This window comes from Chelon labrosus (assembly GCF_963514085.1).
Source record: "Chelon labrosus genome assembly, chromosome: 9".
Classification (NCBI taxonomy): Eukaryota; Metazoa; Chordata; class Actinopteri; order Mugiliformes; family Mugilidae; genus Chelon; species Chelon labrosus.
The window spans coordinates 22,703,243-22,729,694 of record NC_140359.1 but is presented as its reverse complement, the minus strand read 5'-3'; the positions used below and the strand labels follow the sequence as shown (position 1 = coordinate 22,729,694).

Genomic DNA, 26,452 nt, shown 5'->3' with positions numbered 1-26,452 from the left:
GTCCTTGCAACAGATTTGAACCCAGAACCTTCTTGCTGTGAGGCATCGGTGCTGACCACCATGTCACTGTGCCGCCCAACATATACATTTCAACAATTTATTTATTTATTAAATGCATAAATGCACAAACCCTTTATAAATTATTTGGGAATGCTGGATGTTGTACTGTGTGCTTTTTTGTCTTTTGTCTACAAAGGCAAATCTTTAATTACTTTTGAATTGCCCCTTGAGGCCAAATAAACTGCTTCTGTAACAGATAACTCCACGTTATTCATTTTAATGCACATTATTGCACCTTAATCCTTCCTATAAAATGTATATTTACTTCTGTCTATATTTCTTGTTTTTACTAGTGGCTGTCGAGAGTGTTTTTTTGTTTGTTTTTTGCAACTGATCTACTGTGACAAAGCAGTTTCCCTTGTGGACTAATAAAGTCTAAAGTTATTTGAACTGAACTGAATGTGCAAACTTTCATGTTTTTTATTTTGTGGCCACTTCCCTGACGTTAAGGTTTCGTGCAAGTCAGCTTGACTATGTGCATTTAAAATCCCTGCTCACATTTCCACTCTTCCCATCTGGCGTTGTTTGGTAGAACAATAAACCTGCAGGATTTTCACCTCTCCGCCGTCTGGCTTTTATTTTGAAAACTGAGATTAGCGTTACGCGCAGGCGGAGTTTGGCGACGGGTCGGGTCTTCACTCCGGGGTCTGCTCCTGCTGCATAGCTCCACACTCACTTTCTCTGCCTGGTGGCCGACCGTCTCGATCTACCGCACTGGTATTTTCATGTTACCAAAGCGTGAGGCAGAGAGAAACAGCCTGTAAATATGTAACCGCACAGTCCGCTAAACATTCGTGTTTTCGCCGAGACAAGAAAAGATGGACTCTGTTGTGAAAAACACCCTGAAGAAGTTGTGGCTCCGCGGTCTGCTTTGGTGGTCGCTCCTGGTTCAACTGGCGTCGGGAGGTAAAGAAAAAACAACTTTATTTCAATGAAAACAATGCGGTATAAACTTATTAGATGGTGCATTCAATGACTTTATGTAAATACTGGATTCAAATCCCTGCATTGGTTAACTCGAGACGCATGTATATTATTTGTGGTTTCACCTATTTATGTGAGGTACAATAGTGAAAGCTAATGCCTTCTGATATCTAATAACAGTCCTGCACTAAATCCCTTCACATGACTGTTATAATGTTCAGTTTATGTTGAAATGCCATCAGAAAGGCGGTGGTCTAACAGCATGATCATTTTGGAGGATCTAGTCTGTGGTGCAGCTAAACTGGAATGAATTAAACACTGAAATGTTCATGTTGTTTAGCCTAGCCCTCCGACTAAAATTGAATTGTCATAATAATAATAATAATAATCAATAGCACGACAACACAGCCTTCAAAATGAAAACACAAGTGAATTTAAGGGATCTCTCAGTTATTTTAAACAAATGCTGTAGTCTTTGTGAAGATAAGATTTTGTTTTATTAGATGCATTTCACTAGTGCGCCTAATTTTTTTGGCAAATGAGTGTATATCAGTAACCTTTTCCTTTGCTGGCCGTGATGGGCTGCAGCACTATTTCTGTAACATCACGAGCCTGGCTCCGTATGCAGGCTTAGTATCACTTTACAGAGGATTGTTAAAGGTTTTCTGTGCGTGCTGTTGAGTAGCTGTAGTGGTTCACAGGTCTCCCAAATGTTGACCTCGGTGTAACCGGATTAAATAAGATATGAATGCAAGACGGGGTGATGGGTGTTTTGGCTGCAGTGTCACGACACCCTAACAGCAGCAACAGAACCACATTTTAGCTTTTAAAAAGCCCGACGATATGACCTCGGTGTTCCTCTGACACAAATGCTCTGCGGTCGACTTTTGATAATCTGTGCACGCATGGATACCCACAGCACTCTCACCTTATCAGAGCCAGCAGCAGAAATGGGACGGCGATGCCCACTGCACTGGAAGAACTGTCTGACTGTGACAGTAGCACACTCAGATGAGTTCAAAGCCAATGGACAGTAGTTGCTGCTGCGTTGAGAGACCCGAGGAGGAGAAAACACGCTCATACGAACATTATTTATATCCATGTGGCCATTCCTTAGCCAGTCCTGGTTGATTTGATCCTGGACATGTGTCATCTCTCTCGTGCCCCTGGGGATGATCAAGGATTGTTTCACTGTGACTACAGTAGAGACATTTGCTTTACTTCAGTGCTCTTCATGCTTCTCATTATGGAAAAAAAGCCTTGGCTGAAACATCCCAGGCTTTGACAATGTATCAGCGAGGGAGAGGCATGACAGTCAACAAAAAATACCAAGGAGGCTGTTCAGTCAAGTTGCATCTATGATTTGTTGTACAAACTGAGCACACAGGCAGTGACAAGCGCTGGTCCTCAAATTAACTGTAAGCCGGTGTTCGCTAAAAGGTCCCTGGCTTTGTTCTTAAAGGAACGGTTGGAGAAATGAGACATGTTCCTAATGCACAGAAACCTGCCCCTGCAGACAGACATGTAGATTACAGAACAACATTCAACACCTCCTGTTTCTGCTTTTTGACAGAGCACATTCAGGTGGGATTTGTTTTCTGGCCACTCAAGCGTGCTCTTTCATTTTCCCCTCACAAAATAACCATGGCGCAACACTTGGATATGCCTGAAAGCTGAAACAAGTAAAATGTTCCTTCGTGTTCACGACATGTTTCCAAGAAAACAGTTCCTTACAGGCAAGTTGCGTGGGAAGACCCTTTTGTTTTAACCAAACATGACATTTAGTCGTATGACTTGATCGTCAGTGGGGTGACGCCAAAATACAATTGAGCATGCATGTCCATCCTTGTGAACTTAAGGGAAAAATGCCATTGCATTCCTCTTGACCAGTTTTTGGAAACATCTAATTCTTGTAATGTACACAGAGCCAGTCAGATGAATGATCATGGAGTATACTCACGGGACAATTAGTTGTAGTGATTTATCGCAGTTTATCCTTTTTTCTTAGCTTGTCTTTGTCTGTATATGTGTTTATTCTGCATCAGTTTAAGTACCAACAAGTGTGTACATGTGCACTAACTGTGGCTATAATGGGGGATATGGGAAGGAAGCGATTCAATTTCTTAGATTTTTTGCAGGTTTTTGCTTAGAAAGACAGAGTCTGGCACATTTATTTTGGATATAAAAGTTCATGAATGCTAACATTAGAGGACGTGAGATTAAAGGCCTGCAAGAATAGTCGATTGATCAATCACTCCAGCAACAGTCAGGTTATATCTTGCAGCCATGTAAAAACATGCCAAATATTCAGTAGCTCCAATTTCTCAATTGTGAGAATCTGCTTACACTCTTTATCTTAAGTGCCAGTAAATGGATTATCATTCAGACTTACCTTTTTTGTCTTATTGTACAGCAGATAATTAAGAAACTTCTTAAACAGCAAGTTGATTGATAATAAAAGACCTTGCTAGTTACAGACAAGAAATCGACATTTGTTTGTTTAATTTGACCAAACAGTCTTTACTCGGATTAAAGAACATCCATTCATCCACTGTCATTAGCACTTATCCCATAGAGGGTTGTGGGGGGCTGCAACGTATCGCAGCTGTTGTTTGGTGAGAGAAAGGGATTAAAGGACAATGGGCTATAAATAAACAATTTTCAAACATTTTCTTTCTTTCTTACATTAGTCTCAGATTTTTATTATAAGTGTCTAACAAAACTGTGGGTGGAATTGAATACAGAGATAAACCTGTGAATAATATTTACCAGAAGTCTTTGTTGGGGGGGGGGGGGGTCGAGTTGCTGCAGGAAGATAAATGTGAGTAAAAGATAGAGAGTTGGAGTACAGAAAGCCTAGATTATTGTTATCTAAAAGATGAAATTTTGTAATTGTGGCAAATGACAAGCCACACTTGTCATTTTACCTTTTTATAGACCTACCACTTTTATTGGACCCTAATAAAGAACATTTTGAGAAAAGAGGATTTAGGTCATGAAATGCGGAAATTATGCTTTAAGTATATATCATTTGAAATGATAACTACATTTAACGTTGTAAGTGCTGTGCTTCCTTTGCATATGTTACAAGAACATCCATGTAATTTTTCTAAACACCAAGCTTCATATATGTTCTGTTCTTTTGTTTCTCTGCAATCAGCTCCTGTTGATTAGTCCCCATGTATTGATACGCCTGAAGGGCTCATTTACGTGCTTTACTGCTTTATCTGTGTCAGCTTAAACTGAACAGTTCTTATAGATTGGGTCAGGTTAAGCAAACTACACATTAGTGCATTAACCCCTTTAAGAGTAAAAACAATGCAATGTACTCGCATTAACTTTATCTGCATGAGTTGAGTGAGTGAGTCACTCTGGCCCATTAGCCGGATGCCGCGCATGGCCGCGGGTCATGAACTACAGTTGAATCAAACGTGGGTCGGGCACGTTTCTTCACAGAGGCAAAGATGTTTGCTAACCTTTGAATACGCGTGGGACTCAGGAGCTCATTAAAAGCTGAACTGGTGGTGCCCGGGCACGGAGGCTCGGATGACAACGTTTCGGAGCACGTTAGCCCAGATTACAGGGTGATGTGAAATGGCAGGGAGTTGAGGTTGAAGAAAACAGCTGGGTCCGTCCGCCACGCTGTTTCTGGAACACGGGGCCACAGACAATGTGGGGACGTCAGAGCCTTTCATGTTCACGTTGAAGGTTCCTGTCAGGGCAGGGCAGGCCCAAACTTGTCCGACTCCCTCCGAGCCACCTCCACATCCACTGCCTCAGTTTGTATATTGCTGTTGTGGCATTAAAGTCAAATGCTTTTAAAATTCACATATGTCATTGCTACAGTTTTGGACAGTCCATGGATTACTCTCTCCTAAAGCCACAAGCAAGAAGAGACGCAAACCTGCAATCTCCTTACAATACACAAGCATGCATTTTGTTTCATCTCAAAGGTTGTTATTACTCTATAGGTAAAGCTTTAAAGCTTCAATAATTGCACTCTTGATTTCAATCATGATGGAGCACATAAAGTACAAAGACAATTGGCCCACCACGAAGGCTAAACTCAGCATATCCCAACAATCTTACAAGCATTCTTTTAAAGAAAGGTGAGGTATAATTTGTGTGTGAAGCTCTGTAGGTATGCGTGTGTGTACTTCCCCCCCTTACACACACTCTGCTCTACTTGTAAAGAACAACCAGGATGATAATTAGCCTGGCTTTTGTATCTAAATGTCACATGTTGGCTATATTAAGACCATAATGCTTGACTTGACTTGCTCCGTGTTTGCTGTATTCACTGCTACTGTACTTTCTGTTCCAGCTCGCTCTCACACTCAGTTTGAGTAATTGTGATGTCGCCCGAAAAAAGCAGTGAACACCCCATTCAAAAAAAAAAATGCAGTTTCCTTTTAAATATCTATTTTTTAATGTCCCTTTCTTTCCTTAATGTCTTTCTTACAGCCTCCTTCTATGGCGACGGCTTTGTACAGCTCAAGGCAACAGAGTCGTCGGACCATAACACGCTCCGTGTTCGCTTCCGAACCTCCAGCACCGACGGCCTGCTGTTTCTCGCCGCTGGCAAGACCAACTACTTCCTACTAGAGCTCCACGCCGGTCGCCTGCAGGTGGGTACATCCATGGCCCCAGCACTTGAGCATATGTGTTCAAGCACGTATGAGCACACGCACATGTGCACGTATATGCACATGCATACAGAAAAGCACGGATCCTTGTGCACGATTGCATGCGCACACGCTCGGCAGACACACAAGCAGCGGCCACCACAAGCTATGGCTCCATCTCCGTTGACAGTGTCAGTCTCTCAGCGCGGTAACACAAGGAGACAAGTCTGCATGTTGTGAGCTAAGTGTTAACTCCATACTGGTCACGTCTGTCACAGTGGAAACAAGGAAATCATGGTCGTGTCAGAGCCGTGTTGTGATTGTCTTTGTATGAGGGAGTGATGATGAGGATTAGTTATTCATGACTTTGACTTTACTAAACATTAATGAGTCTGCACCTTTCTTCTGGTGCTGTGATCGCTACTGCAGCTAATTGATCAATTAATCATTTCTTTTCTCCTCATTGTAGCTTAATGAGTTGAAAAGTAAGCGTATCAAATATTCAATTTTCAAGCTCAAATTGAAATCTAATTCTGAAATCTAATTCTTAATTATTAGTTATTATGTGTATTTATTGTAAATTCATAATGGATAGTTTTTTTTATTTTTTTTATTTTTTGAATTGGGTGGTTGTTCTTAATAATGACAAGCCCATGCAGCGCGTATGATCAAATTTCTTAAGGCAGTGAATTACAGAAAAATATAGAAATGCTCTATTTTCAACCCACAACACAAGCCTTGCAGGAAGGATTTAAGGTTAGACACATTTGTCCCTTCGAGACTGCCTCTAAAGCACCCTTTAAGCAGCTCTGCCAAGTTGAATCAGCGTACAGAACTGACAGATGTAGTGTTGGAAGTATTTTCTAATATGCATTCATAGGAAAACGCAGTAAGTCCTGAGAAATGCATTATAGCTTTTGTTATTTAAACCCGAGAAATCCTTGCGACAAAGCTTCCATTTGTGTTAGGCTTTTGCTGCCGGTTATGAATCACACTGACAACTGCGTTGCAGATTCGTACTTCAGTGAGCACGAGGAGTGAACTGCTCTTCCCTGGTCTGTAAACTGGCACTAGTCACCATTTTAAAAATTTTGTTCACTCGCACAACTTTTCCTCGGGCTTGGGGTTTCATTCCACGTGAGTCAGACTCAGACATGAGCATCGCTCTCTGGAAACCCGTGCATGGATAGCAGGGACTCGGCAGCAAGCCTTGACAAGCACGTTATCTAAATGCCGCATTAGATTGAGATGGTGACATGATGCTTTGAGGAGGGCATAGCTGACGGCAAATAGATAATAGTCCTCTTCCTGCCTCAAATTACAGACACAGCCACTGTTATAACAACAGGTGACATCATCGAATTGAAGCAGTGTAAATCCTGTGTTTCCTTTCCCAGGTGTCTGTATCTACAGTTGGTCATTTACTGTAATAATATCTTAGGTTATACAGACACAATATTTAATTTTGTCAGAGGAAATACACAAGAATCATCATATTATTTTTGCATTTGCAATTCTATACAAATATCTTTATGTGGTATTAAAATATATAACATATAATATTGTTGCCTTCATGGTCGAACTGCAGTAAATAGCCTGTTTAAAGGGATTTGGCTATGGTACAGACTCTGACTGAAAAGTTAGCATGACCTGATAATGACACAGCTAGATGAAAAATTACCTCATTTCTTTCAGCCTTAAGGTTGTGCTTGAGGATCACCAAAGTTAGGTTTCATCCCCTAAGAACCAAAAAAAATAAAAATCTATATAAAACGCTTTGACCTTTCTGCAGCACCATATCGTCATGAAATTAACCAAGGCAGATGTGATATATGTTGACAGATTAAACTATTAAACAAAAATATGAAGTCACAGAAGTCAGGAGGCTTCAACCATAGGAGATTATGAACAACCATACCATGGAAGTACATTTTGAGGTAAAATCGTTTGGCAAATCTACGGATCAACTCTGCCATTCCTAGAACAATGACAGCAGGGAGTTCTAAACTGATAAACTGGATTGCTATGTGTATGCACATTATACTCCTTTAATATGGTATATTTTATAATCCAGTTGTTTTATTTCTTCTCTTAGCTGAAACTGGACCTCGGATCGGGGGAGCAGGTGTTGGAATCAGATCGAGGCACCCAGCTCAACGATCTGGCCTGGCACTCTGTGGAGGTCCACCACGTCAAAGTCAATGTCACTCTGACTGTTGACAAAAACTCTCACTCGAGTGTAAAGATTCCAGGTTCCCATCACAATCTCAACATAGTAGATGGTCTCTATGTTGGAGGAACAGGAGGCTTGGATAGACTTTACCTGCCCAGAGTGCTGATTGGCTTCAGAGGCTGCATGGAGGAGGTGGTCTTTAATGAACATGACTTGCTATCATCACTGAGGCCATATAGTGGCTTCAAGAATGTCCATGAAGTGTCTTTAGGTTGCAGCCCCCAGTTCTTCGCCACAGAGGAGGACCCCATCAGCTTCTTCAGTTCCAGGGCTTACATTTCTCTTCCAACCTGGAACACCCAGCAGGAAGCTGTATTTGAGTGTATCGTGCACACCTCGGCTAAAGAGGGAATTATCCTCTACAGTTCAGCCAGAGAGGGGGATTTTGTGGCTCTGGAGATTCAGGAAGGTTTGCCAGTGGCCATTGTTGGGAAGGGTGGAACCAAAACAGAGCTTCGTTCGCTCACATTTATCAATAACAGAAAATGGCATTCTGTCAAGTTGCATTTCAGTTCCAAAAGTCTTGAGCTAACTGTTGATGGGGAGACGGTGAAAAGCGTTATTAGTTCTCGTTCAAAGGGCCCTCAGCTTAAAGGTAATCTTTTTGTTGGAGGTATCGATGACAGCACCAGATCTGAAGCTAGAAAGGTGGGGCTTGTCTCTGTGTCTGGAAAGCGTGTCAGAGGAGGTTCCTTCAAAGGATGTTTAAAGAACATCGCAGTCAACAGAGTTAAGATGGGTCTGTCGAACGCTGTAGTTACCAAAGATATCTCAGTTGGTTGTGAGCCAGAGAGAGAACCAGAACCATCAACCACTGTGAGTCCAACAAATGTACCGGGATCCCTTTTTCGCTTGGTGACGCCAACACCGGCACTTCACATGTCCACCCTCGCATGGGGTTTGGACAGAAAATACGGCTCAAATTTTGTGCAACTTAGAAACCTTGTAGTGCAGGAGGGTGGTCGAGCGTCTCTTGAGGCCAAACACATCAAGGTTCTCTTGGACTTCAAGAAGCTTGGTATTCGACAGTCTCAAATTGTGTTCCGAATTCGGGAGCAACCCGTCCGTGGTCAGATAAGGCTCGATGTTGATCAGGACCAAGAGGAGAACACATTCAGCATGTTGGACCTTTGGCATGAGCGAGTTATGTACATCCACGGAGGCTCTGAGGAACCAGATGACTTCTTCATGTTTTCAATTTTCTCCAGTAGCAGAAAGCAAGTTCCTGATTATCTGAATGGCAACAAATTGTACCGCTACAATATTTCTGTGACTCCCACCAATGATGCACCTGAGTTGAGTCTCCCTGAAGGAAATCTCTTTGTCCTCTTGGAGAACTCAAAGAAACGCCTCACCACAGATGTTCTGAAGGCCACAGACATTGACAGCAACCACACCGACCTAGTCTTCTCTGTCCTTGGGAACCTGAATGCTGATGCGGGATATTTGGAAATCGAGGACAACCCTGGCAAGCCAGTGACCTCATTCTCATATTTAGACTTGGAAGAACTGAGGGTGTACTACGTTCACACAGGCGTTAGAAACTCAAGGATAGTTCTTAGAGTTAGCGATGGAGAAAAGGTCAGCAACACTGTGGTTTTAAGGGTCATGGCTGTAACACTGGAGTATAAGGTCGCCAATAACACTGGCCTTGAGGTCATTCAAGGGGAAACGGCTATAATTGGTTCAAAGCAATTAGCTGTGCAAACCAATGCTGTGAAACAAGTTGTAGACATCCGGTATGACGTAATTGAAGCCCCACAGTATGGAGAACTTCAGAGACTCCACTCGAGTGGAGAATGGAGGCCCACTGACTCGTTTTCGCAAAGGCTTCTAGAAAAGGAGCGCCTCAGGTACGTCAGCACTTACCAAGACATCCAGACATCTAATGCCACTGATTACTTTAAGTGCAAAGTTACCGTAGCTACAAGAACAACCACTGAAATATTCTTCCCAATCACTGTAAAGTGGGTGAAGTACTACCTCGTGAGGAACTTTATGATGGACTTGGATAAAGTTAGAAAAGTGACGCTCAACTCAGAGTATCTTTTTGCTACAGCTGAAGGTGTGGCCCTCTCAGAGGATGATCTTCACTTTCGGGTTCTCACCATACCAAAGAAAGGAAAAATCCTCCTCGACTCCACAGTCTTGAAGAGGAACTCCACCTTCAGCCAAAGAAATGTAACCGATCTAAAAGTACATTACGAGCTAGTTGACAGACCCTATGAAGATACAACCGACAGATTCAAATTTCACCTTGTTTCGAAACATGCTCAGTCCCAAAATTATGATTTCCAGTTCTCCATTAAAGCTGACGTCAACAGTGTGTTCATGAGAAATGATGGACTTTCACTTCAGGAGGGAGAAAGTAAAGTTATCACAAAAGATGAGCTGTTTGCAGAGACTCTGAGTACAAAGGACATGTTCTACACGGTCATAAGAAGCCCCAAACATGGAAAGCTGGCCCGTATTACTCAGTCAAATTCCAATGCTAGCTATGACAATATCTTAACCTTTAGTAATCAGGATATATCAGAGGAGCGGATAATGTACGTCCATGATGACAGTGAAACCACTCAAGATGAGTTCACTTTCATAGCCTCCACCAGCCAAGGGTTCAAATCTCACATTGCAGAAGATGAGATTGGCTCCAAAGAAGGAACGTTCAACATATCTATTCAACTGCTCAATGACCAGAAGCCAGTTCGTATTATTGATAAAGTTTTCCATGTAGTAAGGGATGGACAGAAGTTACTCACTATAGAGGATTTGCGTTACCATGATGCTGACTCTGACTTTGATGACGGCCAGCTGATTTACACCCGACGTGGAATACCAATGGGAGACCTAGTCCTGGTTAATGACACCACACATCGGCTGTTCCAGTTTCGGCAAAAGGATCTAGAAGAAAAGCGAGTGTTGTTCATTCACAAAGGCGTGAGCACGGGCAGGTTTGTGCTCTTCGTCTCGGACGGAAAACATTTTGTATCAAGCCTTTTAGACATCAGTGCACATGACCCTTTCTTGAAGGTTGGCAACAACACTGGCCTCTTGGTTCAGAAGGGACATACGGTGACGTTTTCCACTAGCAACTTTAGTGTTGTATCAAATCTGGACATCAGAGATGACAAGGAGGTCATCTTGAAGTTAGACCAAGTTCCCAAATTCGGAAGTCTTTATCGCAACCAAACAAAGGTGGAATCGTTCACACTGTCAGACTTAAAGAAAGGGCTGATCTCCTATCGGCACGATGACAGCAAACACCTGGCAGACCATTTCACCTTAACAGTGAAAGCTAAAGGTCTTGAGCTTGTCGTGAGAATCAATGTGAAGGTTTACCTGGAAAGTCATCAGAGGCCACCCATCGTGCAGCATCGCAACATTTTACTGGTGGAAGAGGGAAAACCGGGGAAGATCGATGATACTAAACTAGAGGTGAGTGTTTCAAAAAAGAGATTTCTTTAGTTTTCAGATGGATATTTCAAAGAAGTAATATTACTTATTAATATTAAGGCAACCAGTATAGTGTCATTATAGTTGGATGTTAATTAAAACCTGAAGGGACGATTCATTGAAAACATTTCTAGACTGAGAATTAAATGCACATGGGATATTGCAAATTCAACTAGGGAATGTTTTCTGATCGTTGCAGGTCACCCACGAGGACAACCTGCCATCGGAGATTGTGTTCACAGTCAAGGTAGCCCCGTCTTACGGCTTTCTCCGGTGTTTCGTTGAGGCGACGGAGCGTTACATCGGAACCAAACAGTCCCCTGTCAAGACGTTCACCCAAGACGACATTAACAGCGGCAACGTCCAGTATGTGCAGGCGGTGCCCAGCAAACTCAACGACACCTTCGTTCTCCACGCCACCAACGGGATCACTGACGTCGGCAACATCACGATGGTTGTTGACATCATCCCCCTCCTCATCCCACTTCAAGTGTCCAATTTCACGCTGAACGAGGGCGCCTCCAAGGCACTAACCCAGGATGTTCTCAAAGTCAGCAACAGACACTTTTCTGGATTCAACTTCTTTTTTAATTTGGTTGAGCCCCCGCAGCACGGTCACATAGAGCACTCTCGACATCCTGGTGTGCCCATAACCACTTTCACCAGGAGGCAGGTGAGGAAAAATAGCAATAGATTGGAAGTTAGTATTTATCTAGTACTAAATCTGCAAACACTATATTTTGTCATTGTCCCAGAATGTTTTAGTCCACAGGATCCATCAATCCATTCATTAACGGATAAATAATCTGATCAATTTGATATTAATGCAGTAATTATTTTAATTATTGCCATCTTGGCTATTGAGTTCTTCCTAATTTGTGACACGCCTAAAGTTTATTTAACCTAACACTCATCCTTAATTAAATTACCACATTAAAGGAAGAAAAAAAAAAAGAAGAGCATTACCCTAACTTGATCTTATCCTCTGCTCACTACGGTCTCTTCACTTTTCTATTTTTGTATGTTGCAGCTACGTCAATAATTCATTTCTAAAAAAGTTCTGTTTTTGTCAGCATATGCATGTTATGCCACATGATACTGCAGCGCTGTGTACTGCTCTGTTTTGAAAGGCCTTTTGCATTCAAGTCTCCCTGATGATGTTAATGATCTTTAACCAGGTGGAGCATGAATTCATTTACTACGTCCACGACAGCAGCGAAACCTTAGCCGACAGTTTCACCGTGGTGGCCAATGACACGGGCCTGAGGAAGCAGAGTGCAGCCCAGACGGTGTACATCCAGGTTACAGCTGTCAACGATGAGCCTCCTGTTATTGCAGCCAACAGGGTCCTCAGGGTGAGTCTGCAGTGCTGCTCTATATTTAAACCCTGGACACATTTATATTTTTTTAACTTGCCGGTCTGGCACGGTAGCTTACTGTCAGACGGTTTTCATGTGGGCAGTTTTGCAAGTTGCCATGGCTGGCTGGCTGGCTGGCTGGCTGGCTGTATGAGGGAAAATATGTTTGCTATGTGGAGGAGGGTCCACGGGGGCTGGCAGCACAGAACAGACACCGACATACATTTTGGAGGTATCTGGGACTTGTAGGAAAGTCTGTTATGGCGTTTACATGTTAAATCTTTAAACACAGTCCCCCAGTATTGAAATATATCCCTACTGCTGCAGGGACTTGGAGACTGAGCTGATATTTTGTGTACTATGAGTTGACTTGAAATGCTTTGTAAGGCTCCTAATGAAGAAAAAAACCATTAGCATTACACAGACGTAATGTCAAGTGACATATTTGCAGAAATAATAATTAAATCCTTCCCAGAGCATCCTGAGTGTTGAGTGGCATGATGCCATGGCCTGGAAATAGCAAACACTCTGACCACATGACCTCATTTCAGTCCGGTTTCCTCTGCTTCTCATCGCTATTAAAATCTACTGGCTATTTTAAAACCAATAACTGCTTGCATACACTATAAATATGGGATGTCCGTTATTTAGACATATTACTGGAGTAGATCTGACCTATACTGCTCAGTGATAGGAGTGCAACTCTCTCAGCTTTAGTGGCTGGAGTTGGGACAAGTCCAGCTGCAAAGGTCCAGGTTAAAGTATAGGTCTCTATTGTCTGTCCAGCTTTGCCCCAGATGCCTCAAATTCCTCGGGGATCCTGCAGCCTTAGTGAAGAGAGACTTGCACTTCACTGAAGATAATTAGAAAGCTAGTTGAATAAAAGAAGAATTTATCTTTTCTAAGTCTAATGTAATCATTAACCACCATGTAATTTTTCACTAGATCGTTAGTAGAAAGTCATGATTTTTAAAGGAACCAGTTTCTCAGTGGCCACAAGGTGGCTCTCTCCCACCTCTCATCTTTTTGGGTGTTATTCTACAGAAGATTTTCACAGATTTACAGGTTAACATTGCTTCCTAAGTTCTTATTTAACTAGAATAATCAATCTGAGAGACTTTTAATTTTTAACGGACTTTTTTTTGCATGAAATCTTTCCTTCAGTTAATCAGAATCTTATGTTTAGACGCCAACTAGGCATCAAATTGTAGTTTTATTCTCTGTGTAATTTGTTGGACACTCAGTCTTGAAACAGATTTGATGTCTTCTGGATTTTAATGTTCATGGAAATTTAACCAAACAAATACAGTGAATTATCCAGTGAATTCTTCAGTTTCACCTCAACAAGCATCCAAACAGCTGGGGTTTGGCAGTCGTGACTCGCAGGAATTTATAATCAAAGCTTAAAGTGCGGCGGAGTTTGTTTTGTTTGAACTCGGCTGTCATCTCCCTCGCTAAAGCTGCCGCCTGATGAGCAGCGTAGACTGATCTCGACTCCCGAGAGGGGCTGTGCGTTCAAATTGATCACACGTGTCTCTTCTTTGAATCTGGTGAGTCACAGCGATGCTGCGCGTCTGTCCTGCTGTGACATCCTGCAAAATGGGGGATTATTGGAAGTGTAGTCATTTCCCAAGAGAAGAACACACGCTCGCATGTGATGTTTTGCCGCAGGGGGAGATGTGAAGTGTGTGGTGTCCGGTGTTATTTGCGGATATTAAGTTTGCAAGTAGCAATTAGAAAAGTTACACAGGCTTCTGTTCCAGGAAGTAACCCATAAAGCCAAGTGTTAAAGCCACCTCACTGCCAGATACACCTGAGCTTTACATTTCTGTCATTATAGCCAAGTTTCACGTCCATTTAGGCTCCACTTTCATCCAGTTTTTAATGATTTTACTAGTTAAAACCCACACTCTGATCACTCTGATTCTAAGATAATGTTTCTTAAAGCCAGTAAACACCTTCAGCTGTTTTGTCACATAGCGTTTTGGGGTTTTTTAGTTGTTTTTTTACACCCATCCCCCATTTCTCACATTAACTTCAGTGGTAAGTTTGCACTAAACATGCACCCTGCTAGTTTGCTAACGTGTGAACTCTGTTCTGTGATCACACTCTTCATATAAAATGCTGAATATCGTGCGTTCTTAGTTGCACTTCACTTTATCACAACTAAAAACCCTACTGACAGGAAATTTGCATAGCTCTGGTTAGTGACTGCCTGGAACCTGAGAAAACACATTTTTCTAAACTCTGCCTTCAACGAGAGTGCGTTTTGTGACTTTAAAGCATAGACTGTATATAAATATGTACACCGCGTCCCCACTTCCTTGCATCAGCCAAACTGATACTATTTTCCTGGGGGAACGGGCGGCGGCATCTTGCGGAGACACGTTATCGATGCCCTGCCCACACTTCCCCCAGACTCACTCACACTCGTTTTTGTTAATTAAAAACGCCCTCTGCTCTGCCTCCAACAGTTACAAAGACATTTTTTATTTTTTTCCCCCAACTCTCACAGTCCTATGGGACAGTTTTATGGAGCAGTAGTCATCATGATGTCACATCCTGTTTTTATAGCATCAAATGACTAATTAAAACGAAACTTATCCAAAAAGTTGACTTCTGAGTATGCATCAGTATTATATTCATTCATTTTCTGTAACCACTTGTTCTCTGGAGGGTTGCGGGGGGGCTGGAGCCTGTCCTGCCCTGGACAGGTCTCCAGTCTATCGCAGGGCCAACACAAAGAGCAAGACAACCATTCACACTCACACCTAAGGCCAATTTAGATTCACCAATGAACCTAATGAGCATGTCTTTGGACGGTGGGAGGAAGCCGGAGTACCTGGAGAGAACTCACGCAGACACAGGGAAAACATGCAAACTCCACACAGAAGGGCCCCAGTCTGTCGATGGATTCGAACCCTGTGAGGCATCAGTGCTAACCGCTGCACCGCTGTGCCGCCCTGCATTATATTAACTACCTAAAGTGACTGAAACCATCCTTGAAAAGAAAATTATTTGACATGTACGTGTGTTTTAGAAGTCCCATTCACTCCCACAACATGGAGGAGGTGGAGTTTATGACCTATACTGCAACCCGTCACCAGGGGGAGCTCTACTTGCATTGGCTTCACTTTTGAGGAGCTGTTCCATTGTCCATCTTTGTACAGTCTATGCTTTGAACCTACTTCAATCAATACTTGAATTCCAAAATGTGTCAAACATCTCAGATAAACCTGCACTAAGTGTATCCGTGTTTTTTAACCTCAGTGTTTGTGGTTTCTGGCCCCTCTTTACTGCTCTCGTTCGTTCCCATCGCTATCACCAGCATTGTTAGCAGCTCGCTGGTGGACATTTAGAAGCTGAATGTGCTTTGGAGACCATCACAGATTCAATACTGGTCTTGGATTCTCAGCGTGACTAATCAAATCAAATAATTACACAACATGTCTTTATTTTATTCAATTTTTATAACAGCAGGTGTTGGATAAGACGGTTCTCTCACAGCAGGACAAGTAATGGTATAACTAATAATAATAAAATATATGATGGCCGTATTACATTTAGCTGCATCAGTTTCAGGGTCCTGGTATTTATGTCTCACTTTCACGCACAAAAGATCATAACCAGTGTTAATCTCATTAACACCTGCGCCTCTCCTACTTTTAACAAGTCAAATGTCTGCTGAGAAACGCCTTCTTTAATTCATTAGATCTGAGAGGCCATACATCCTCTGAATTATTTTTTTTTTCCTCACGGCACCGTGTTAATTACTGCATGAATGACAAGTGACAATGGATCGTTACGTAACCGTCCCTCTGGCTCGGAGAGCAGAGGCTCATCCTTTATTTTTCAAGTGTCTGCACGGTTCAGCAGTTTGGCGTCCCGTTCATCAATGAGTTCCTCTGTTCCTCCGTGTTAGCGCCAAGCTTTTGAATTTACATGGAAGCAGGGCCCCAGCCGTGCCTCACCAACACTCTTAACGTCTAGCAGTGTCTGCAGTCCGCACGGCTATATTTAGTCGTGAGATGTCCTTGATTTGAGCAATGTTCAAGTGTCGTTTTTCCTCAGGTTGTTATTGTCTTTCCATCTATACGTGCCTGAGTATATATATATTTATTTATTTTTTTTGTGTAAGTTCTGCTTCGTTGGCTGATGTAAAGGACAAGAGAAAAGAAAGACACGCAAAATGGCCTCGGAGCTGGACTCACACCCACAGCCTCCGGAGTCCATTGTGTGGTGTGATGAATGACAAGGACACATCAGCTGATTGTGTTGGTCTTTTATGCGCCCCACTTTCATTTCGTCCTTCCTTTATGTACTGTAGGTGTTACTTAGCTGCTGCTGCGCAAGTGCATACAATTCACAGTCTCACATACTTTGGACCGAATATTTTTTTCAAGGCTCCCTGAATCATAGTAATGTTTTATTTGAAAGACCGGCAAATGGAAAGAGCTGTAATTTCCTATTCATAACAAAATATGGCAGCTTTTCATTGCATAGATTAGAACAGATGCCAAATTTGGATTTTAGCAGTCAGATACGGTTATTCCTACGTCATAAACCACGTCTACAAAACGTCGCTTGATGTCAGTTTGACATGTAGGTTGCAGGCGTCACCTTTTAATGTTCACGTGTCTGCCCCGTGTCCAGGTTTGGGTGTCCTCGGTGACGGAAATCGGGCAGGAGGATCTGAGAGCGCAGGACCTGGACACGCCCGCGGAGGAGCTGCACTTCATGGTGACCCCACCCAGCATCGGACACCTGGCCCTGAAGAGCGCCCCCACGAAGGAAGTGCTGAACTTCACCCAGGCCCAAATAGACCAGGGCCAGCTGCTGTTTGTTCACAAAGGTATTTGATAACATTATTAGGTTATTATTATCTTATTATGAGTGAAGCAAGCAAGCAAACTATAAATTAAGACTAACAAAAAAAAAAAAGTGTAAAGTTTGTCTGATGTAACTATTTAAATTAGAGCTGTGTCCGCTTGTAATAAGCAACAAGCACACTACATTTGCACGCGCAGTCCTAAATATAACCTTGAATTAATATCTCTAAACACATTCCGCTCTTTTTATTCCTCCTTGTGGTTTCTATTTAATGTAGTAATGTCAAATGTAATTCATCACTCTTGTTTTTGTCGTTCCTCTCATGTCCAGTAGAAGGCGCTGTTGGCAGCCACTAAAGGTTTTGATTTGCTTTCTGCATTCAGGAGGGCGGTGCAACTTTCTTTATTAGCTGGTAAATTAACTTTGTGACGCTGATAAAGACGGACCGGGCCTGAAACTGGTTTGAAGATGGTAATATTCAGGTGTGAACTGGCGAATAGGCTCTGCATTTGATTGGGTTTCTGCTCACTCCTCTGATTCCTATCTATGTTTTACTTTTCCCATCATACCACCAGGAAAGGCTTTAAAAGTAACTACTCTCAGCCCTATATGTTGAAGAATGTCTCCTTCTTTGTTTACACAGCGACCTAAACTAATATGTTGAGTATTATTTTATTGACTCAGAGTAAGGAGATTAAGGTTGCATTGCAGTTTTTCTTGAGGCCGGCGCCAGGAATGCTGACCGGCGCCTTTTTTTTATAACGTGTATTTTTGCAGAAACCAGACGCAGCTTATTTCTTAAGTCTTTCTTTCATCAAAGTGAAAACATGTGCTTGGAGATCCGAGATGCGGCTCTTCTTTTGTTCAGCGCAGGAGGCGGAACCCACCCTCGGTCACCGCGTAGCAGTTTGATCTTTTAGTTTATTTATTTATACATTCTTATGTCATTTCCAGGTGCCATGTCTGGAGGATTCAGCTTCCAAGTAAACGATGGAGTGAACTTCTCTCCCAGGCAGATCTTCAGCATCACTGCCAAAGCCTTGGTTCTGAGTTTGGAGAAAAACCGCCCGCTCAGGGTGTTTCCAGGTAAATCCTACCCCCTGAGAAAATTATTATCCAGCAAGTACAAGGCCGGCCTTATTATATATTTCAATTACCGTCAACAAATCTCATTTCTCTTTCATATTGTCCTCTTTCCTCCTATGTGGCACTCAGCTCTGAGATATAAACCTTTAATAAAAGACCTGAGAGCTGCTGTTTTCAGAAAGAAAACAAAACTTATAAATATTAAACCCATAGTCTTACTCTTCTTCAGAAAATGTGTATGGTTACAAGAAGTGAATTTGTTTTTCACTGGCCTTTGTCATGACGAGACTACGCAGCTGCTTCCTAAAAAGAACTGAAACAACTTATTTTTGTCATCAGTCCCTCAGAAAGACCTTTTACTATTATGACCCGTAAGCAGAGTGTTGAAGTGTTGAATTCCTCTTTACACTTGTTTTTTTTTTTCTTTTGTAAGAGCTCGGCTGCAACCTGCTCATAAACTAAACAGCCCAGAATTCATTTGGTTAAACAATTCAGCTCCTTTTCCTACAGCCAGGTTTGTTTAATGCAAATACCAGACTGGTGAATCAGCCTCGTCAGCCGTGTCTTAATGTGTCTTAAAGAGCCGAAAATAGACATCCTGGGTGTTGTCTGCAAACACATTTCGTAAGGTTTTAAGATTTTCAGTGGTCTGCTGCGTGAATAAGAGGGGAGTGGGGTTTTTTTTTTTTTTTTGGTGAGGGCAGGAAACAGCCAACTGGCACGCTCTGCTGAGCTTCCCAGCCAACGGGGTGAGTGGGTACTTGAAAAGCTGTGCCACTGTCTGTCTGTTTGTCTGAGGCAGCCCTGTTTGTGCTTTGTGCCAGGCGGGGCAGAGAGATACAGGGAGGGATTGGAAGGGGGGTGGGGGGGTTAACTGACAATGAAGGGTTTTGATGGGGCGATGGGAGACATGAAACACTTTCACACTGCGCCAGGGAGATAAATGTTTTGGTTTTTTTTTTTTCACCAAAGAAATCAAAAGCTTCCTGTAAAATTACACAAAGGCTCCTTGACAAATATGTCTCATCAAGAAACCAGTGTTTACCTGAAAGCGTTCCCACAAACGGCAATTTATTCTTTATGAGAATGAGGAGTTCTGGTGACTTGCAGTTACATGGCCCCAGCTGGAATATACAGGAAGCATGATGCTTGATTGTGTCGTCGGACCACATCAAAAGGCACATGTGCTGTGCTGCTGCTCGTTCTGAATGGGAACCACACAAAGGTGGATGCAACGGTGCAGATATCCACAAAGTAGCATCACGAATATTTCACACGGTTTTAACACAAGAGGGGATGCAACAAACCCCGTCTCTCCCTCTTCTTTCTTCCAAGTGGGGAAATTTCCCATGAGAGATGTGGATGGTGGGAGCGCTTCCCGTGACAAGTGATGAATGAATTTCACTGTGCTCTGACCCCGGTTTCCCTCTACCACTGCCTCACATCATTTGTCAGCAGTCTTTTTTTTCTTTTTTTCTTATAATATTCTCTGTTGCAGAGGCGGAAATCTGTGTATTTCATCTTAAGAAGAAGAAAAGGAGCTCCCAGTAGACGTTTCCTTTCCCTAAATGGAAGCGTTTTGCCTGCAAGGAGCTGATCCACTTTTAATTTCTTGTTTGGGTTTTATGTAACACCACGCGCTGCAGTCGGACAGTGCTGTAAAAAGTCTCTGATGTGTGCAGCGCAGCTTTAATTTGACACATCAAAGGACTCTCATCCGTCTATTCCAGACCTTGTTTTGCATAATTTGGAGTCAAAAAAGATGTGAAAACACAACCGGAGGGGAAAAACTTGCACCGTTTGACGCAGCCGCGCAAAAAACTTTAAATAGTCACATCTAAAGTGAACACCGGACGGATTTAGTTTAATTGTTAAGCGAGCAATCAGTAACTCTGCCGTGTTCAAATTTGCATCTGTCCCCAGGTTCTTCTACACCAATCACAAAAGAGGATTTGCGAGCGGTGACCAATGACATGAGCAACACCTCGAGCCGTGTCATTACGTTCAGCGTGATCCGACATCCCAAACTGGGCCGTCTGGTGACGAGGCAGCCCGATAATTCGACGGTAGACATCTCCACTTTCACACAGGACATGGTGAGTGGAGCGCTGGAGGTCATAACAACACTCTCGTTTTTACCGAGGCACATTTCTAAAATAAAAAAAGACCATGTGAGGGGATGTGAACCAGAAAGAGACTAAACATTAGCCTTCCTCTGACCAAGATTTCCACTGTATGAATAATGCATGTTCTGCATCCTCATTCAGGAAATTCACTTTGTGCTTCTTTAGCTTGAATGGAACATGTAAGGCTTTTATGTAATCAATTATTTCTGATGGATTATGATCTATGAAAGCTTACCTGCTGAACAAAGCAGATTTAAATAAACGATTCTCACACACACACTGTAGTTATATCTTTCTGAATTGTACAGGTTTAATTGCTGGAGCGGCTGATCTGAATGTTGTGCAAATATGTATTTTTGGATTGTGGCCTTCATGAGGATATGGTCTGTTTCTGTACCACAGGTGGTCAGGAAGGAAGTTGTGTACATTCAAACCCCCATCGAGTCAGTGGGCTGGGCAGCCATGGACTCCATGACCTTCTCTGTAGCATCGCCTCCTGCTTCTATTGATAGCCAGACCTTTAGAGTGGACATCTCATACGAGAACACTGGACCTGAACACAACACGGTCCTTCTCGCAAACACAGGTATGAACTCAGCAGCAGCAGTACTGAAGAAAAAAAACAGTGTTACATATTGAGATATATGCACCGATCAGGCATAACATTATGACCCCTGACAGGAGAAGTAAATAACATTGACCATCTTGTGACAATGCAAAGTTCTGCTGGGAAACTTTTGGACCTGGCATTCATTTGTGTGGGTATTACTTAGACATGTAGCACCCACTTAGACCAGACCAGGCACCCCCACCCCATAGCAATGACACTCCTTGATGGCAGCATCCATCCCCAGCAGGATACAGCCTGACACAGACACACACACACAAATGGTTCAGGAACAACTAAAAAAATCATGTAGTACAGCACAAGGTGTTGACCTGGCCTCCAAATTCACTAGATCCCAAACCCATCAGGTATCTGTGAGATGATCCACAGAGGCCCCTCCACTCAAAGCCCCCCACTGACAACATCCTGTTGCCAAACACCACAGGACACCCTCAGAAGGACCATGTCCATTCTCTTCTGAGTCAGATTAGGCAGTCATAATATTATGCCTGATCGGTGTGAATATAGTTTAATCTTAACACATTAGTGTGCTGACAATTGCTACTTTGCACAAAACAAAAAGTACAGTTCAGGTTGTCGTCAGTTTTGTAAGGCTGTGACAATAAAGCAAAGTTTTAGACAAATAGAAACTCAGACCTGATGAAGGCACCGGTGAAAAAGTCAAAGGATCAGTAAAGTGGTTTCATATCATCTTGGAGGGGACTAGAATATGTGTGCTATATTTTGTAGCAATCTATTAAGTTGTAAAAGAGACATTTAACTGAGAACTACTTTGGTGGCTTTATAGAAAAAGTAATGTTTGACTGATGGGCCAATATTGACATCCCCTAGAGCAGTGCAGCCTGCCTGGCTAAAAACTACTTAGTAACGTGATTAAACTTGATGTTTGATTGGCGATAGGTGCTGAGGTGACAGAAGGGGAGAGTGTCGTCATTGACGAGTCCAAGCTCGACGCTACCAACCTGATGTCCAAGCTGCCGACGCCTCAGCGGAGCTCCCACGAGGTCTGGTTCCAGGTGACGTCTCTGCCCGCACATGGTGTCATTGTGGTGGGCGAGAGAAACCTCACCAAGGAGAAACCTAACTTCTCCCAGTTCATTGTCAACAAATACGGAATCACCTACAGACATGACAACTCGGAGACGACTCGCGACTCGTTTGTGTTCACCGCATGGCTCAACCCCAAGGGCCAAACTGCACAGCTCCCTCAAGACGACAGCGACGTTGTTGTTGAGCATTTTAACATCACGATCACACCCATAAATGATCAGCCGCCTTTGCTAAAAACTAAAGCTCCAAGTCTGAAGGTGGTGCAAGGAGATACGGTACCTCTCGGGCCTGAGAATCTTAAAGTTGAAGATTTTGACAATCCTCCTGATGATATTAAGTTCTTTGTGATTAGCCAGCCAAGTAATGGTTACCTAGCTCTCGGTGGAAGTTTGAATGAGTCGATAGTCGCCTTCACCCAAGCCCAAATCAATAACAGAAGCGTCTGTTTTATCCACGATGGAACCTCTGTGTCCGGGGTGTTCTATTTCAGTGTCACAGATGGCCATCACAAACCTATATATAAACTCTTTAATCTAGAAGTGACGGAAATCACCGTTTCCCTTGTCAACTCTACTGCGCTGACTCTGCAGCAAGGCGGTACGTCAGTGACTCTGACCCAGGACAACCTTGCCGCTGAGACCAACGGTAAAAACGCCACAATCCACTACCACATTACAAGGCCTCCGCACTTCGGTAAACTTCTGAAGGACACCCAAGAGGTTACTCAATTCAAACAAGAGGATCTACGGGCTGGACGGTTGTCCTACCACATGACCTCCCTTTCCTCTTCAGATGACAGCTTTGAGTTCACCGCTTTCACTTCAGAGGCAAATCTGACTGGCCAAGTGCTTAACATAACTGTCAGTCCTTTGATCCAGGTTGGCAAAGGTTTGAGGATTCCCAATGGGATTACTGTCAAACTCAACCCTAGCTTCCTTAATGCCTCAGAACTGGCTAATATTAGTGACAGTGACCCTGTTTTTGAAATTCTAGCCCATCCTAAGTATGGGAAGGTGGTTCAGAAAAAAGCTAAAGTGTCCAGGGAAGTCGAGTCCTTCACCTTTCGGGAGGTGATGTGGGAGAAGGTAGCGTTAGAGCTGAACGCCAACATGACTGGAGTTCAAGAGCTGAACGACTCACTCCTGTTTGTATTGAAAGCTGATAAGGTACCACCTGCTAAAGGGGAGTTCCACTTTACAGTTGTGCCATATGATCCAGCACTTTTTCCAACCACAAAGAGTCCCGCTCCAACCACATCGTCTGTTCTTCAGACACCAGTCCAGACTTCCAGAAATGGAACCGCCTCCCCAGTCTTGTCTACAGTTTTCCTCTCCACCCAGCAACCGAGCAAAAACCAGCAAAAATTCAAGGGGCGCAACCGCTGGGGGAACTCCAACAGAACTAGCATTTTCAGTACGACTCTTGGCAAACCACCTCAAACTGAGGAGTTCCCCTTTAGGAACACGCCAGTCCGTGTGGAGTCCTACCCTCAAAAAACCTCCAGTCCGCTCCTGGTCATCTTACCGCTGCTGGCCCTGCTGCTTCTTGTAATCATTTTTGTGGTGCTGGTTGTCTTTCTTCGACACCACAGGCAAAGGAAGCAGAGCACTGCTGCACCGCAGGAGCAAACCGCCACCGGCCTTCCAAGCAGCGAGTCTTACCAGGCCCAGACCCAGAGGAGCACAACTGTTCCCACTGTGACCGTCACTCCTTTAAACCCGAATTGCCCAGGGAGCCCTGTTCTCGATCGGTTAATGAGTCAGGGCTCGGCTTATAGCGCCGCTGATTCAAACATGCTAATGAGTTCTTGGAGTAATGGCTCCGAGGCAGCGTCTTCCCAAATTATTAGAACCGCCACACCCACTCTTCAAAAGAACCAGTACTGGGTGTGATCTGGCACAAACCAACTATTAATACCGTTACAGGCTTTGATATCAAAGTGACATGTTTTGTGTAATTAACTGTCACCTGCTCCAGGTACTGATCAGTGTTGTTTAAGGATTCATTGCTAGGTACAAATCCTGAATTAACAGTGGAGATAAAAGGCGCCTCTTTTAGCTGAGTTCTTTTTTAAGCGCATAACTACATGGCTTTCCATTCTCATGCTCACAAGCCCTTGCAGCAGACAACAGCCGCCTAATGGCTAGCCTAATGGCTAGTTAGCATGCTAAAGAGAATGAGTTGGGCTGAAGGGGGCTAAACTAGAGCTAAAAGTTCACCATATGGCCAGAAACACATCTCCAGCATGGCGATAATGATCCCCTGAGTATGCAGGATGGGAGATAGAAAGCTTTTATGTCTCTGCAGCTTTCAAGGATGGATAAAGCTTTGAGTTTTCTTTGTTGCACAGTCCACTACAACTCCAACTTACAATCCAACAACACCCACAGCTGTACATTGAGTTCTTGGGAGAGAATTGACTCACTCGAGCGTTCATGAAGTGGTAGTAAATTATACTCTTATGTCCGTGCCTGATATGATCACCATCACCTGTTATCTGGTCCTCGTGCATGTCAAAGTTTCTCCCGTTAAGGGTTAACAGCAATCAGACAGGAAGATGACGCCAGTGACAGCTCAAAACTGTGAATTACGAAGACTGACGTGTTTCTGGCACAGAGCATTTCAACTGATTGTGCAGATTTTATATTGTTTTTACGTATTATATGTTCTAGTATAGCAGCTTTTTTTTGTAAACTCAGGTATTTTGTTATTTTTGAGTTTTGAGCGTTGCATGTATCGTCGCATTAACATTAGAGGACTGAATTTCGTTTTTTTTTTTTTTTTTGTTTTCTTTTAAAAAGCGCCTCAGATGACAGCGTGGCCGTGCATTGAAATGGTTTTTGTACCACTGTTTTTCTTTGTAGGCCATTCTTCATGCTTTTGTTTTACTACATACAGTATTTTTATATTTTAAAGAAGCATGTACATAACAATCAAGGCACTGATGTTCTGTAACAATGCACAGCTGAACTGCCCGCGTTCACCTCTAGTAAAACGTCGTTTTAATCTAGGGGTGTACAGATAGTGGGACCACACACCTTTGAGGAGACTGAGCTGCTAATGCAAACTCTAAAACACTGGGACTGACGTGAAATCTTTTAAAAAAAAAACTACTCTTTGACTGAAACAATCACTAGTATTTATAATATTATTTATCACTGATAAGCCTGTGTGTGTGTGTGTGCTCACATTAATGGCATTAACTGCTATAGGTTGACACTGTAATGATGTATCTACTGTAAATTGACACTACTGCCATGGGAGATGAGAGCTTCGTCGGTAAACCACTGTAAACGTATGTTATGAAACCATTTTTGTACTGAAGAGATGTATTGTGTATTCCAGTCCCATCTGAATGATGTAGCTTTACCGTGTCATATTTATTTATACCGTATTTTTAATAAACCACTTTTAAAGAGCAGTTTTGTCGTGCAGTGCCGTCTCTTCCGCGTGTTATTATCTCCTCTGAGAAGATTTACAAGCAGCCAAATTGCCCCTTATCGCTTCCACTTAAATGAGTTTTTGACAGTTTTCTCTATCACTATAATTTAAACTGTCTGCCTGTTCCTCTTAACGGTTCCACACTCATCCAAAGACGCGTTACAACAGAGGTCCAATTAGAAAAAGATAAATGATCGCTTCTCCCAGTTTCCTGCAATTGCTTTAATTGTTATCTTACACCGGAATCTGCAGATCCACAGATTTGAATCTGAGTGTGTTTTCTGTCTGATAAAAGTGTTGTGAAAAAGCACGCGGCTCCGGACTGGAACACCCTGTTCCGAATTACCTTGTTGACAAGCAAGCGATCTAATAGAGCGCAGCGAGCATCGCATGTGAGCTGCAAACTTAGCGCAATGATGTCAAGCCACAGAGTCAACCAGCAGGAACCTGACTGGGATACTGCTGCTCACCACAATGTTGTCATTTACCGAAACCAGAACCTGAAAACAACAAATTATTCAGTTCATTATTTAACACCAGGGTGCACGGGGTCAAAGACACAGAGATTTCAGGAAAACATCACCAGCATTTATATTTTTAACCTGATTTTTAGTGTTATTATGGTATGTGTGTACATG

General features: G+C 42.9%; 1 protein-coding gene across 2 annotated transcripts; it reads left to right on the top strand.

The window, feature by feature from the left end:
* Nucleotides 1-163: 163 nt before the first annotated feature.
* Nucleotides 164-25,797, top strand: cspg4ba (chondroitin sulfate proteoglycan 4ba). 2 transcript variants are annotated; one of them, XM_084552245.1, is made up of 10 exons: nucleotides 164-966; nucleotides 5,449-5,612; nucleotides 7,705-11,277; nucleotides 11,495-11,968; nucleotides 12,474-12,650; nucleotides 17,307-17,505; nucleotides 18,438-18,569; nucleotides 20,493-20,665; nucleotides 21,098-21,281; nucleotides 22,224-25,797. In XM_084552245.1, the coding sequence occupies exons 1-10, from the start codon at nucleotides 879-881 to the stop codon at nucleotides 24,263-24,265; spliced, it is 7,206 nt and encodes a 2,401-aa protein (XP_084408371.1). In that variant the 5' UTR covers nucleotides 164-878; the 3' UTR covers nucleotides 24,266-25,797. The 2 variants fall into 2 exon arrangements, with proteins under 2 accessions (XP_084408371.1, XP_084408370.1); XM_084552244.1 differs by lacking the exon at nucleotides 164-966 and having other exon boundaries at nucleotides 4,984-5,612.
* The last annotated feature ends 655 nt before the right edge of the window (nucleotides 25,798-26,452 follow it).